This window comes from Perognathus longimembris, chromosome 8 (genome assembly GCF_023159225.1).
Source record: "Perognathus longimembris pacificus isolate PPM17 chromosome 8, ASM2315922v1, whole genome shotgun sequence".
Lineage (NCBI taxonomy): Eukaryota > Metazoa > Chordata > Mammalia > Rodentia > Heteromyidae > Perognathus > Perognathus longimembris.
The window spans coordinates 69922665-69939404 of record NC_063168.1 but is presented as its reverse complement, the minus strand read 5'-3'; the positions used below and the strand labels follow the sequence as shown (position 1 = coordinate 69939404).

General features: G+C 42.0%; 1 protein-coding gene across 1 annotated transcript in view; it reads right to left on the bottom strand.

The window, feature by feature from the left end:
• Nbas (NBAS subunit of NRZ tethering complex) overlaps positions 1-16740 on the bottom strand; it is a 248911-nt gene that overhangs the window by 19191 nt on the left and 212980 nt on the right. The window contains exon 48 of the mRNA XM_048353401.1: positions 11639-11834. Coding sequence (XP_048209358.1) covers positions 11639-11834 — 196 coding nt within the window. The remainder of the gene's footprint in view (positions 1-11638; positions 11835-16740) is intronic.

The following is a 16740-nucleotide window of genomic DNA, read 5'->3' as shown; positions in this document are numbered from 1 at the left end:
AGCTGCTCCTATTTTTCAAATAAAGTTACCCTGTTTTAGGTTATTTCATTATAGTAATGAGAACCAAACTACTATATAAAACTTCAAAAGCTCTATGTCCTACTCAATTCTGAACAATTATATTAAAAATAGTTTAGAACTGCGAAATTCCATAAGGTTTTTAACTTTATCAAAATAATTTCAAACAAGCAGATTTCCATATAAGTAGCTCATTGGCACTGAACATATTTAATGTTAAAATCCTTTGTTTCTAGATGTGAAACTGTTAACACTTCACCATCCTCAATATTATGTAAATTTTTAAAGTTTAAATTATCCAATTTATACTAGCCTGTGATGACTAGACAATTTCTTCAGCTTGGGAAATTTTACTAAACCACTTTCAGTAGAGGATGTTTTTGCTATAAATCAAAGAGTAAAATATCCTTTGTTTACATCTTCATTTCTAATGTAAAAGAAGACTTCCACATAAAAAAAACACAGTTTTCCTCTCACTGAAGCGAATGATTTCTCCTCATACTAAGGCAGTTCCAAAACAAATCACATCTCCAATGCTTTTGTGGAACAAAGTGCTTACCATTTTAAATTTAAAAAGCAGCCTTCAGTGTAAAAGTCTGCAGAACCCGGGACTCCCGTTTCTGTGCTCTGTGTTTGGCACACGAGCACCATGACAGACTCCTGAATTCAGAATGTGTGTCCACGCAGATACACTGAGAGCATGACGAGAATATACATTACCTACCCTTTGCTAACTGTCTACACTAACACGTGTTCCAGAAACATTTAACTTAATGGTCATTTTGGCTGTGATCCTGAGGAGTCATCTGAAAAAGTCACACCATGATTCCTCCATTTTTATGAATGCTCATGAGCACTATGAAATTCCTGGTAATTGCTACGGGAAGTCCTGATTACACGGCAACTACCAGGCTCTTCAAAGCCTGTTCTGAGCCCTTGTCAGCTTTCTGTGGACTAATCACCCAGGAGCATTTTACAGGATTTGAAGTCATTTCCTAACCCAGCAAGTCAGCTGACCTCACTGTAAGATGCAGAACTGGTAATAGGGCTCACAAGTGACAGAGCCAAAGTATAATCTGCTTTGTGTGCTGTGAAACTAGAGGACTCCAAAGAACTGATAGGCTCTCAGTTACTTAATTTGGTCTTCTAACCAGGCAGTTGGCAATACTGTCTTGTCTATTATAAAGAAAGATTTGGTGAATAGACTTAAGTTATTTTCTTCTGCTCCAGCTCCCTACAGGAATGAGAGCAGACATAACTCCCTGCCCAGAGTCCTGGCCCTGGAGCAGCGGGAAGGTGTGACAAGAACAATAAAGCCAGGAGTGGAACCTATGTGACTCATCGCCGCCAGCTCCCAGGGATGTACAGCTGAATCTTCATGTGTGTGTCTCCTGCCATTTGTCTCATCCTTCCCATAAACTAAAACACTGCTGTGGTGAAAGTGGAAACGGGCAGATAACGATTCGCTCACTGGATCTGACCAAGACTGTAAATAGATCATTTCATTTGAGATCTATCGATCTATCTATCTATCTACATATTATGTTGTTGTTTTTTTTTCTCTTTTTGCAGGCTCAGAGCCAGGCCCTGTGGTTGAGGGTCCAGTGGCCAGGGGAGAGCACTTCCACAAGGAGGCCGGAAGGATGAAATGAGCAACAGCCCCATGCTGTGCCTCAGGAATGGCTTCACTCCCACTCCACACTGGTGGCTCTCAAGGATCTGTTTATTTATTTATTTGCCAGTCCTGGGGCTTGAACTCAGGGCCTGAGCACTGTCCCTGGCTTCTTTTTGCTCAAAGCTAGCACTCTGCCACTTGAGCCACAGCACTACTTCTGGCTGTTTTCTGTCTATGTGGTGCTGAGGAATCGAACCCAGGGCTTCGTGCAGACAAGGCAAGCACTCTTTCCACTAGGCCATATTCCCAGCCCGCTCTCAAGGATCTGTTCTGACTTCCTTCCTCCACACTGAAACTTTCGTGAAAGCATGGTTTGGGTTTGGGTGGAATAGCAAGGACTTAAGCTCTGCTCCTCCAGGAAAGGGTGAGGGTTATGGCTTAGCTATCCTGCGTCAAGCAAAGTAGGAGGCGTCAGACTTCTGAGAAGGAGCGTCTAGTCTCTCCCAGGCCAACCTCAATTCTGAATGTGAAAAAGGTAGGAGATCCTTCTCTCCAAGCCCTGTAATTGAATCTTTGGAATAAGGACCTGGAGTTGATTCTGAAAAACGCCCATGGTGAATGGGAACCTTTGTCAAGAATTGTGGAGGTTTTTATCCTTCAGGTAAGCTAACAGGATAGCTTACCTAGTCTGCCACAGTTTAATGGATTTGGGCAGAAGACGAGAGTCCCTGGCTTAGAGACAAAGACCTGTATTGCTGGTGGAAACAGCAGGAGCCAGAGCCATGGCATTTCCCTGTGCTGGTTTCCCAAAAGGGTCCCACAGGTGGTGCAGCGCAGGCACAGACACATGAAAAGAGCCAGCTTAGAGAATGTATATCTGTGACACAGAACAGCACTGCTGTACGCATTTCCTTTGCTTCGAAGGAATTGCTGCCTCTGTCTTCCATTTGTCTTCTCAAACAAATGTTCCTGGAAAGAGTCTGCAACCAAGACAGTCGGTGCTTTTGCTCATTACATTAGACTTGCAGAAAGGTGAGAGATCCAGAACTATCTCCTAAGGGCTTTTGTCGAGTGTGCAAATACTGGGACTTGAATTTAGGGCTCCACACTCTCCCTTGCCTTTTTCATTCGAGGCTGGTGCTCTAACACTTGAGCTACACCATTTCTAGCTTTTTGCTGGTTAACTGAAGACAAAGAGTTGCTCAGATTTGTCTGCCTGGGATGGCTTTGAACTGAAATGCTCAATTCTCCTCCTCCTGCGTAGCTAGGAGTACAGGCATGAGCCACTGGCACACAATTCCTAATAGCTTTTTGATAGGCTCATAACCATCCTTGTGGAAAAAGAGCTCAAGACCATTTTAGTACAGTTAAACTTTTCTCTTTAGAAAATATATGTTAAATGAACATTTCTAGATATCGGTTTTTAAATGATTAAAGCATTCATATATTTTCCTGTTTTCTTTTCTTTGAGCCAACGGTAGGAGCTTTACCACTTAAGCCTTGCCCACAGGTCTTTATTTCCTTTACATTATTTTTCAGATAGAGTTTTTGCCCAGGGCTATCCTTAGACTGTAATCCTATCTACTATCTCCAGGGGTATACTACCAACCTGGTTTGCTAGCTGAGATGGGATGCAAACTTTCTCCCTATATTAGCTTTAAACTATGATCTTCCTGACCTCCACTTCTCAAGTAGCTGGAATTACAGGTGTGAGGTAATGTACCTAGTAAAGCTACTATTAAATTCTTAACCCTTAGCCCTCCTCCTCCTCCTCCCCCTCCCTCTCCCCCTCCTCCTCCTCATTATTATCATTATTAGTAATAGAGTTTGAACTTACAAGTCCCACATTTGCTAGACAGGTACTCCACCACCTGAGGTATGTCTCTAGTCCATACCTACATTTTCTTTTCCTTTGTTGCGGGGGGGGGGGTAGAGACTGAACTAAAGGCTTTACACTAGCTGGGCAGGCGCTTTGAAGTGTATCTTCTGCTTTAGTTATTTTTGAGATAGGCTTTCCTCTTTCCCCCCGGAGCTGGTGTGGACCACTACCCTCCTATTTATACTTCCCTCTGCAGCTAGGATAACAGATGCATACAAGTACAACCAGACTTTTTTGTTGAGATAGGTTTTAGTAAATTTTTTTTACCTGTAGTGGCCTAGAATTATAGCACTCCTGATCTCCTGCATAGCTGGCATGACAGATGTGTCTTACTAGGCTTAGCTATTGACTCAACTTTTTACCCAGGTTGTCCTTAAACCACATACTTCCCAATCAAGCTAGGATTAGAGGCCTGAGGATCAGCGGTGCTTGCCCCAGTAAGCATCAAAATCCGGAGGAGAAAATCTGCAGTATTTTACAAGTACCTGTAGAGTCAGTAACTATTCCTTGTTGACACTAACTAAAATTTAAAGGGCAAAATTCAAATGCGTCTCAGACAGAGGGGTATCTGTTTCCTTTTATCTCTCCCAGCACGTGTCTCTTCTCATTGAATTAGGTGACTTTAGCCTTAGTTGTAAGCCCATTTGTCAAGCAGCTTCAGTCTCCTTATCAGACACAAACTCACGTCCTTGAAAAGAGTTGAGTAAGTCATCTCATCTCAGTTGAAGAGTTTTTACCTTACATTTGTCTTTGGCTGAGGAAGGCAAGTCCAAATACCTAGAAATGAACCAGCACCTGTATGAACCAAGCCAGCACCCCTGATAGAGGCACTGTCCTACAGGCCCAGATAATAGCTACTGTATCCTCCAATATGTGTAAATGTGGAATAGGTACTAATGCATATAAAAGTGCCTTATGAATAGAAATTTACTACCAACCAGCAGAGGGTTATTACTTGTAGTGGTGATATTAACCATAACACTGTTATTTCCCTTAAGACTTAGTGAGTTTTCAGCTGGCTTCTAAGAGACAAGGAAGGATACTTGATTTAAGATGCAAAGTAACTATACATTGCTTTCATAAACACAATAAGCTATACTGAGATGACTTTGTATGCCAGGCTTAAAATACAAGCAGACAAAAAGTTCCACATTCAGAAGCAAAACACTAGACATCCATCTGTTAAAGTTAGTCCTCTGATAGGGTTTCCAGTGGGCGGCGTGGCCTGTTGTGTCAACTGGATGGAATCAAGAGAAGGGAATCTTGAGAAGACCAGAACATGTCCATCATGGACCAATGACTAGCACCTTCCCCTGTCCACCTAAGCTGAACTGGATGGACCCAGTGCCTGGCACATAGTAAACATTCCACAAAACTACTATTACGATTAGTTAGCACAATTAACTCTAGTGTCAACTACTATTAGAAAACAAAATATAAATGGAAGGTTTGACTTTTCATTCTCAATTATAGATTTTATTAAAATGAAGCATAAAACTGAAAACATAACTGAATTGTAAATATGAAAAGGTCCTATTTTTCTGGAAGAGCTCTCCATTTTTATTGAACTAAGTATCTGTCAGATGCAGACAGAGAAAACTTGGTTAACTATGCCACTTTGCACGGCTTACAATGAATGTGAGACATGCCTACCGCTGGGGCAGCCCGGCACTTCTAACAGCCTTCCACATCAATGTGAGATCCTACCCCGTCCATCGCATGTTCTGAAGACAGCAGTCAAGTCAGCTCTTCTACCCTTGGTGCTGGGCCTAGTGAGGAGGAAGGACCTTCAGCCTCTGTTTCCTCTTAGGAACAGCAGGGACATGAATGCCTGTTGGGGAAATAAATGGGGTCTTCACTGCTTTCACCACACAGCCCATGCACCCCTGGGGTGGGGCTGGGCCGGGCAGCACAGTAACAGATGCTCCCAAGGGATGCAGCAGTTATCGGCTAGGTGAAATTTGGTGGGGCTTAGAGCAAAGCATACAAAACGCTTTGTACAATTTCTGTAACTGTGTTTTGTAAATACGAATTATTTCAAAACAAAAGTTAAAAAAAGTAGAAGATATTTTATGCTACTTCATTTCCCCTACCTCTGTTCAACAATCATAACATTACAGTCTAAAGTTCTTCTCCTTCCGTGTTTCTCTCTACCTTAGGTAGGAAGGAAGAAATAGAAAGGATATGAAAGAAATATTGCTATGTGACATAGCAACCAAGAGATGTTATCAACATCCAAGGAAAAGGTACAATGTCCGGCGAGAGTGGTCCTGAGCCTGGGGGAGGGGATGGTGTACTCCGAGCCTCACCTCACGGCGTTTGCTAGGGATGACTTCCTAGGTAGTGGCAGTGTGAGCCAAGACACCGCCTGAAACAAGTCTGTGCTATGAAGGCATAACTGAGCCTACCTACCTCACTACTGGTCCAGCATTTCAGAAAATGCTGCTCAAAATTACAACATACTAATGGCTTCTGTAAACGTAATGTCTCTCCATGAAACTCTTTGTTTTTCTAAAGACAGAAGTTTCCTAGTCACAAACAAAATCCAGATCAGCATCGAATGTTGTGTTGTTTTTCTCCCTCACACCTAAGCCGTGGGTCACCAATTCTACCGACACTAACTGGTTAAGCTCGCTTTTCTATCCTGATTAATCTTCAAAGCGAGTGGCAAGTGTGGACAAGCAGGTGGCCGCTTTACCCCTACCTGGCACCAGCTCACAGCGAGCTGTGCACACACAGGTCAGGGGCTCCTCAGCATGGACGTCTGTCTGCCTGCACTGCTTCTCTGACACTGTGCTTGCACGCTGCTTGAGCATGATGCTAACTAAGGGCATCCCTCAGCCCCTCTGTTCCTGTCCACTTTGTTTCCTTGTGTGCGTTGGTGCAAGGCTTGACCCCGGAGCCTTGAGGCTTTGGTTAAGCTTTCTCGTTTTAGCTGACACTCTTACTACCTGAGTCATGCTTCAAGTCTGGCATTTTGCTTGCTAACTGGATAAAAATCTTTCACACTTTTCTACTCAGACCTATGCCACAAGCACTCAGCTTCCTTGCCATTTTGGGGGGCTTCCTGATTTTATGTCATACATAGCTACGCTGGACTTGGTTTGTGTGCCTCTTCCTTAACACGTCTATCCTAGGGTATGGATTTTTTTCAGTACTGGGAACTGAACTCCAGGCCTCATAGCTAGCACTTTGGCCACGCCCTCAGCCCCTTTCCTTTGCACTTGTTTTTATATGAGGTCTCAGACCATGATCCATTTCCCACATTCTGAGATGGCAGATGCTTCCACATCAACAGGTTCCATTTACCTAGACTGAAACGAGAGCATTACAGATATTACTGCTTTCAGTCCTCACAACAGTAGCATATGATTTCCATTTGACAGATGAGGAAACTGAGATTAGGAGAGATTTGCTAACTTTCCCCAACTCATGGCTAGTAAGTAGTAAACTAGGATTTGGCTGTGTGGCTGAAGAAGCTCCGACTCATTACTAGTAAGTGCCCTGTCTACATTTTTCTGTTCCCAGAAGGGCACAATTTATGGTATATAACACATATCTAAAGAATCTCTACTGTATTCATAAACTGCCTTATTAATGGCAGCTTCTTTGTACAAAAATAGAAATAAAAAGAATCTTTAATGAAAGATTCTGTTAAATTTTCTGTTGTTTGTAAATATTTGTTAAATGTGCTCTGTTAAAACACAGCTGTTAGTCACAGCAGTTTTCAGCATTTTAGACTGTAAATCTGTATGCCACTATGTACTGAGACACTGTCAAGTTCTGGCAGATAAACCAAGTGCCAGTGGTTCATGCCTATAATCCTAGCTACTCAGGAGGTACGATCTGAGGATTATGGTTCAAAGCCAGGTTGAGTAGGAAAGTCCATGAAACTGGTATCTCCAAAATAACTATGTAAAAGTTGGAAATGGAGGCACAGATCAAACAGTAGAACACTAGCCTTGAGAACAAAAGCTCAAAGACAATACCCAGGCCTTTACTTCAGTTCAAACCACAGGACCAGCATTTAAGAGTACTTTTTGTTTGTTTTTGCCAATCCTGGGGCTTGAACTCAGGGCCTGAGCACTGTCCCTGGCTTCTTTTTGCTTAAGGCTAGCACTCTACCACTTGAGCCACAGTGCCACTTCCGGCTTTTTCTATATATGTGGTGCTGAGGAATCGAACCCAGGGTTTCATGTATATAAGGCGAGCACTTTACCACTAGGCCATATTTCCAGCCCAGAACCAGCACTTAAAAAAAAAAAATCTATACAATGAAAAAATGCTTTCTGCTCTCCTTTTCAATCTCTGAATTTCTCATATCTAATTCATGTAAAGCCACAGTGCAAACAGGAAAAGGCCAGGGGACTCACTCCATGTAGCTTAATGCCATATACTAGTGCAAGTGCACTGCCCTGGCAAATAGGAAGAAGTATAGCACAGGGCCAAGAACAGAGGCTCTGGGACTGGGCAAAACTGGACTGGAATTCCAATTCTAACATCTTCAAACTGTGTCACCTTGAGTCTGTCATGTGACCTCATGTAGAACAGTTGAGAAAGAACGACAACCACCCAGCAGGCCAGTTTCAGGATGCACAGAGTAACAATTCCACAGGCCCCTTTCCAAGGGCAGTTATGAGAAGGGAGATCTCTAAGGAAATAGAGCTCTTCTCCTTCAAGGGAGACTCAGCATCTCCAGCCACCAGCAGGACCAATGACTATGCCGGCTCACTCAACTTTCATCCTCTTGAGAAAAAGGGACATGGAGCTCTTCTCTAACAGCCAAGATCTCTTGCTTATGTAGGGACAAACATGCTTCATGGCTTTTTTGCTCTCATATGAGAAGCAAGAGGCTGATAGGGAAGTACTGTTCGTGAAGTGTGGCAAACCAAGAAAACATTGTCAGTCTAAAAGCATCAGACCACATTGTAGACATCTCTCCACCAGCCCAAGCGAATCGCTTTGCTTGCATATAAGGAGGGGAAGCACGTGCCTAATCCTTCATCACCAGTGACAGGAGCATCACACTGAAAGTTGGGAGGCCCGGCCTTGCCATTTTAAGGGTGACTTTGGACTCGTTTTTTAAAGATTTAGTATTCATTTATTCAAAAAATATTTATTGAATGTCTGTGAGATCACTGTTCTCATGGAATTTGTATTCTAATGGGAGAAGACAGGCATGATATAATAAATAAAGGGTAGGCAAGAAGAAGTCAGCAGATGGTAGGAAAGAGTTTATAGAGAATCAAGACAGTAATAAAATAGATTTTTACTGAGTGGTTAATGTAGACTGTATAGTCATTTTAGACAAGGATAGTTAAGCCAAAATCTGACTAAGTAACTTCTCATTTTTGGACATCAATACCCTTCTCTGTAAGAGATGACTACTGAGCTGGGAAGCTTCTGTAAGGGTCCCCTAGCTCTAGACCACATCTGTCCGTTACTGGCTGTTACAGATCATCTACCTGGATGTGTGCACTCACATCTCCAACATCAACCTGCACCCTGTATTTAATGTCGTGAATCGTGGCTCTAAAGCCATTGAAGGAAACACTAAGCTACTCTGAAGTAACTAACCACAGGTTGGCAAACCAAACTTTGGATAGGTTTTGAGCTCTGCAAGACCAAGCAATACTTATTTTGTTAATATTTTGGCAAATAAACCAATTGGCCTCTGAGCAATGGGGTTAATATAGCCTCACACTGTTCAAATTAGGCAAAACACAGTTTTTTCAAGATTAGATATTATCTTAACTAATACTTTCTGGCGATCACTTACCCGACTACTGAAAATTCAAAAGGCAAAGGCCTATGCCATACATTTTCTTTTGCAAAAATGGGGAAAAGCTTTGAGGTACTGAAGTATGCAAGTTTTTAAGGAAACATAAGCACTTTGACCCACATTTTTCATGCACCAGTTAACTAGAAAATTACAAAAGTTGAAAAATTCAGATAAACTGTACCAAGGGGATTAATAACAACGCATTTGCCCCCTCCATATTCCCTCTTCATTCCCTCACTTGTTCTGGGGTACATTTCTGGAATGGAAATAAAAGTTTCTCTAACTGTTAGAAAATGAGGGTCTCTGAATTTTTAATTCTGTTAACTAATCATTAGAAAACTGGAAATACAACCTCTCTGAGAAGCAGTAAGGAGCAGACACTACAAACTGTCTTTCATTTCACAGGAGCTGGCTACATGCCCAGAAGTACGGTGATTTGTGGGGCCCCTACTTTGGGCACCTAGAGGATAATTAAATATTAAGCCCTTCTTTGATGTATGCTAAGTCTGCCTAAGAGGATTATCAGCCACAGTGAAGGTAGCAGTCCCACAGTTTTTGGTAATTGAACATCGAAATATCATCTACTGTTATCGTTAGTCCCAAAGAACCTGTCTTTATCCTTAGTATTACCAAAGGACCTCTAAGAATGAAGAAGGTGATAGGGATATAGAAATAGTCAATATGTGTGCAGAGAAATGGCAGATGATGTGCATGGGCCATCCCCCAGAGTTCAAAGTTTTCATGCCAAGTTTCCAAGGCCCATGCAGTAAGTATCTCCCACAGAATCCTACACCTACTGGTAGAGGAACCCCTGCCCCCCATGTCAACCAACCCCTGAGCTTTCTACTGCTCTAGAAAAAGAAAGATATTTATTTAAGGGGCAATCGGAACTCTGGGCATAGTTCTATAATTTTGAAAGTTGTGGTGGTGCCATTCTTAAACCACAGCTGTTCTCCAATCATAAGTCAGAATTTCTCATCAAATTAACATCTCCTCCTAATAGATCTGAATCAGCAGGACCAGGCAGATGACAAACATCTAATTTCCAAAAGAAGGAGAAGCATTCACGGATGCATTTCTTGGGGAAGAGAATTTTTGTGCAACACAATTAAGACAATATGGGAGCTTTCTTATTCCTACAACAAAATGTTTAAGAACCCATAAACTGCCAAGAAGAGGAAACCATAGAAGGGGAAAGTAGAGAAAAAAAATAGGTGAAAGCAGCCCTGAGGCAAGCTTTCCTACTCATTCGAAACTTCTGGGAGAAAGATTTTCCAAAGGGCCTGTATATTTGCCCTACAACTGTCAAGTTCATTAAAAAGTGTGGTCAGTAACAACCTCAGCTGCCTTGTGTCCTTTGGGTGAGAAAGTTATGAGGAAGGGACAGAGCTGCAGAGAACTCCATTCCCTTCAGGATGAGGAGCGCTGGGAGTTTCACATGGCAAACATAATGTGAGCTGATGTCAGGTCCCGCAGGGACTCTACGGACCCTTCGCCTGCCTGGAAGGTACATCGCCCACCGCAGAGTCGCAGCCACATGTCAGGAAATGCTTTTGCAAACGAGACTGTCTGAGAAGTCTTGGTTTCTAACTTTTATTTATATAAAGCCCTCCACTCTTTGCCTAGATTCTAGGTCCTATGCATGTATCACCGTACAATATAAGACAAACATTAATAGCTACCACATTGCCTAGCTTTGGAATGAACATTCGTATTTACTCCATCAATGAGTCCTTAAGCTTGCACGCGTGCACTAATATGCTAAGAGGGATTCAAAATGCAAGGGCATCTCCAGGGCCTTCAGGTGTTCATAGCAATAGAAAGGCAAAACTTAAAAAAAAAAAAAAAAGGTAACAGATAATTCAAACTTTGTTATATGGAATTCAAAGATCAGATATGCTTGCAGTCACCAGGGAAAGTTCTAGAAAGAAGGACTGGGTGAGCCTTGAAGAATGACATGGAGAAACTAGATTTATGTCTCTGCTCTTACGCCCATAGAGGAGCAGGACCAAGAAGGGCATTTTAGTGCAGGGGCAGAGCATGAAAAGAAATGAATCCACTAGATTGCACCTGCATTTCCAATCCGATGCGCGTTTCTCCTGGAGTAGGTGAGCCACAGGAGTTAACAGACATTGTAAACAGCACCATCTTCTATGGAGAGAGATGATTAACTCGTGTTGGCGAGTGCAACATGTTCTGGCACGTAGAGTCATGTTCAAAGATATTTTTTTTAATGGAAGCTGGACAGATGAGCGCACTGGATAGTTTGCATTTTCAAGCTGAGCACGTGCTTAGTTTAAAGCAATCAGGGGCAATCAGAGGCCGCCCTCTAATGACCGCTCACCTGCCTCTGGGGCCAAGCAGCTTTCAGAATGGCTTCTGTCCTGAAGAACACCAGGAGCTTGCCATCCCCCTCGCTCAGCTGGAAGGACTGGCCCAGGATCTGCAGCACACGAAGGCGCGGCCGCACAGGCCAGGCCTCATCAGCACAGAAAGGCCGCAACCACTCCAGCAGGTCCTCAGAAGATACCAGCTCCTCTCTGCGGGGCAAAATCAAGTGGTAAGGAGAAGCTGTGAGGTTTTTCTCTCGTCCCTTGCCACTGATCTAATGTGGGCACTGACCTACATATTTGTTCGCTGGATAATTTTATCTTTATCCTCTTGAGAGGAAAAATTTAGTTTTATAAATGGTTTACAGCCAACCATGGTAAATATTTTAGAACTATGTAATATAAACAAAATGTTAAATAGTATCCCATTAAAATGAGCTACATAAAGCAGATAAGACTAAGCATTAACCAAAATGTCTTTTAGCTAGTTTTATTTCTTATACAAAATTTACTAAGTAGTAAGCCTTATTTTTATAAATCATACTAATAGTGTCCAGTACCATTCTAGCAATTTTCTATATTCTATTACTAGTGGACAATAACTATGTAAAGTAGACACCATAAATTACACTTTGTAGTTAAGAAAACAGGCTTTGGGGTAGCAAGATAATCTGCCTACAAATACATGTAGCAGACATTGCGGCATGAGCCACACCTTTCTACCAGTTCACTATGGCCAGAATTTAAGTATGTGCGCATATATATATGTATATATATATATTTATTTGTGTAACATATTTTTATTGTAACTATAAAGGTGATGTACAGAGGGGCTACAGTTACATAGGTCAGGTAATGAGTACATTTCTTTTTGAATTGTGTCACCTCTTCCCCCATTTTCTCCCAATTTTTCCCCCTCCCAGATTCCCCCCACCAAGGTTGTATAGTTCACCATTTGTCCCACTATTTCTGTGCTTTTCCTTTACCCTCTCCCAAACAGATAAACTTATACACAAGAGAAAAAGTACAGAAATTAAAAACAGTGACAAGGGGAAAGCAAAAACAAAACAAAAACAAAAATCACAAAAAATAAAATAAATAAAACCGCTTTCCATTTCTTGGGAGTTCATCTTGATAAACAATTTTATATGATCACATGTACATAGCTACTGTGCCTTTGTAATCTTTTCCTAAGAATATTCTCCTTTGATCTCACTGTGGGAATTTGAGTCCTGTTTAATTTATCATGTCTAAGTATAATTTTTTTCTTTTACACACATATATTCTGCCAGTATGTGTGCTTGTATATATATGTATATACATATACATACTCATACGTATATGCAATGCTTGGCTATTATAGGACTGTTATAAGATTAAGTCCACAAGGATTCAGAGGAAAGAACATTTTGCATAACTTTCTATCCAGAATTAGAATGTCTTCTCTTGTAATCCGAAATAGACCATCTGGGGAAGACAACGTATTTGATTATGATGTCAATGAATGACTATCAATGATTGTTAAGAGTTTATTCACACAGAAGACAGCATCTCACAATGCTGCAAGGATCCACACTACAGTACATGATGTCATAACCAGATTCTTAGAAGTCTCTCAATAAGCAGTAAGTCACATAAAATGAATCCAACACCAATCTACCTTAAAACAAATTCCTGTCCTAACAAGACTATAACACATTTTTTGGGGGTCAGTCGTGGGACTTGAACTCAGGGCCTGAACTGTCCCTGACCTTTTTCGCTCAAGGCTGGGCTCTACCACTTGGAGCCACAGCGCAGAAACTTCCAGTTTTCTAGTGGTTAATTGGAGGTAAGAGTCTCACAGACTTTCCTGGCCAGGCTGACTTTGAACAGTGATCCTCAGATCTTGGTCTCTAACTAGGACTACAGCTGTGTGCCACTGGCATCTAGCTTAACACATTTCTTAAGCCTCTGGAGATAAAACTTTAATACACTTTTCAAATGTTATTTTCATTGCGAATTAAATTTAAAAATAAATTCATTGCTTTATATTTAGGAATAAGGGAAATTACAAAATGTTGTGGACCACTGCATTAAATGCTCCTAAATTTATTAATTCATTTGTTAGTTTTACCAAAGACTATCCTTCTGAATGCGGGCATACAAGAAAAGGAAGAATGTACTCACATTTCCTACCACTAAATATACACACACACACACACACACACACACACACACACACACACACACACACACACACACACACATATATTCCTATTTGTAAAATGAAGTAACAGAATGATCATTAAAAAAAAAATACCCAGTGGGCTGGAATGTGGCTTAGTGGTAGAGTGCTTGCCTAGTATGCACGAAGCCCTAGGTTTGATGCCTCAGTACCACATAAACAGAAAAAGGTAGAAGTGGCACTGTGGCTCAAGAGGAAGAGAGCTAGCTTTGAGGAAAAGGAAGCCAGGGACAGTGCTCAGGACCTGGGTTCAAGGCCCAAGATTGGCAAAAACAAAACAAAACAAAACAAAAAAAACCTGATGGACAAACTTGTGATTTTTGACCCTAGTCTTTCTTAATAGTCTAAACCAAAACTATGAATGCCATTATTATAGCTTTACAGTCAAATACACAAAGGTTGCAAAGAATTCTGTCCTGGACACTAACCTAGGGTGTGACATGAAGACAGTACATACGATATAAACCATAATTGTCAGAATCGTCTTCATAATAATTATCATTATCAGCATCATCAAAACACTATAGTTTGTGCTTGATGATAGAGATAAAAAAATTACATGATCTCTGCCTTTAAAGAATAAATAACACAGGGGCTGGGGATATAGCCTAGTGGCAAGAGTGCCTGCCTCGGATACACGAGGCCCTAGGTTCGATTCTCCAGCACCACATATACAGAAAACAGCCAGAAGCGGCGCTGTGGCTCAAGTGGCAGAGTGCTAGCCTTGAGTGGGAAGAAGCCAGGGACAGTGCTCAGGCCCTGAGTCCAAGGCCCAGGACTGGCCAAAAAAAAAAAAAAGAATAAATAACACAAAGGAACAGAAAGACTTTAAAAAGTGATTACTGATGATAGAGATAAAAAAAATTCCATGATCTCTGCCTTTAAAAAATAAATAATACAAAGGGACAGAAAGACTTTAAAGAGAGATTACTGTTGGGTGCCAGTAGTTCATGCCTATAATCCTGTCTACTTGAGAAGCTGAGATGTGAGGATCACAGTTCAAAGCCAGCCAGGGGTAGGAAAGTCTGTGAGACTCTTATCTCCAATTAACTACGAAAAAGCCAGAAGTGGAGCTGTGGCTGAAGTGGTAGAGCGCTAGCCTTTCGTGCTAAGGGATAGCACTCAGGCCCTGAGTTCAAACCCCGGGACTGGCAGGCACGCACTTGCCCGTGCGCGCGCGCGCGCACGCACACACACACACACACACACACACACACACACACACACACACACACACACAGTGATTATTACCCCAATTATCAATATACCGTAAAGCGAACAACAATTTTGGAAGAAGACAGAGGCATGGGATCTGAACAGTATCATAAAGGCTAAGCAGGATGTTCCTGAATCGAAGGAAAGATCCAGACCTAAACAAACAAACAAAACCAAACCAAAGAGGCCCAAAACGTTCAGAGTGAGACTGAAACCCAGCTGTGTGGTGGCACAGAGAGAGCTGCAGGGGGTCGAGTCTACCAAGGTAACCAAGATGCCAAGCTTCCTGACAATGTCACTTGGACCAAGAAGTCACAAAGCAAGTCTGAGCCTCAGTTTCTTTGTTAATGGAGATGGATTACATTGCCAGCCTCCTGTGGCTGCTTAGGATTAAACAGAATCACTAAATATGAAGACAGAAAGCACACAATAATTCTGGCAGATAACTAAGCACAAAATAGGCTTGGCAGATAACTAAGTACTTCAATCAGCGATAACTATCATTACTGCGGACGTCGCTTTTGGAGGGGCCCGAGATGGGAATGACAGAGTGTTTCTGAGCTGTGAAGCATTAAAGTCTCATTTACTGGTAGAGAAAATGTGCAGGCCGGGGTGGACTCAGCCTCTGGGGTGGAGCGCTCTAACTGTCCAAGTATGAATCAGGAGAAAAGAAGCTAAAAGCCCATTTGGGGCCATTAGTCCAGGCCAATTTAAAAGATGATATTTTTTTTTTTAACACTCTCCCCTAAGAATCCAAGGGTGGGTTACAAGAAGGATGAAGTCGAATGGGAAAAGACTGGCGTCATGAAACCCACCTGCAGTGATTTAACACCCCGCGCACGGCCACGCAGCCAGAGCGGGGTCTGCCTCCCTCCCTTGGCAAGTGCTGTATAATGCTATCCAATGAACGTGGGACACATTCCAGAACATTTTGGCCATGGATAAAAGTATTCAGTTACTGATGAGATACAAAAAATTTATTACAACATCTTACAAGTTATTAAATTGATTTACTCCTTTTTCTCCTGCAGTTTATTATACAGTTAATAATATTTGGCATTTTTGGAGGGACATGTTCAAATTTTCAGTTTGTATTTCAAATACGTAATAATATTGTGGAACTCATTCCCAAAACAAAAGCACTGTGTCTAGAAGCGCCATGTCCTAGATGAGCCTTGCCGTGTGCCATCTCAACATCGGCGCTCAGGAGCGGTACAGAATCAATGACCGCTCTTTAGAAAGCACCATCAAGGTCAGGCGCTGGTAACTCCTGAGGCTGAGCTCTGAAGATTGTAGTTCAAAGTCTGTCCCAGCAGGAAAGTCCATGAGATTGTTCATGGCCACTAAGCATCAAAACAGGAGGAAGTGGAATTATGGCTTAAGCGGTAGGGCAAAAAAAGCTCAGGGACAGCACCCAGGCCCTGAGTTCAAGTTTTAGGACCAGGACACACACACACACACAAGGAAAAGAAAAACTCTTTATCAAAGGCAAGGACCACAATGTCCCAAACAAACTAAGACTCTTCCTTGCTAATTTCAACTTGCCTTTTATGAGGTTCAAAGTCATTCTTCTAGCCCAGCAAGGATATACAGAGACGGAGGGGAGATGGGAGAGAGCAGGGGGCAGAACGAAAAGGGGCCAGGGAGAGAACAGCGATAAAATGCTAATTACTGGAA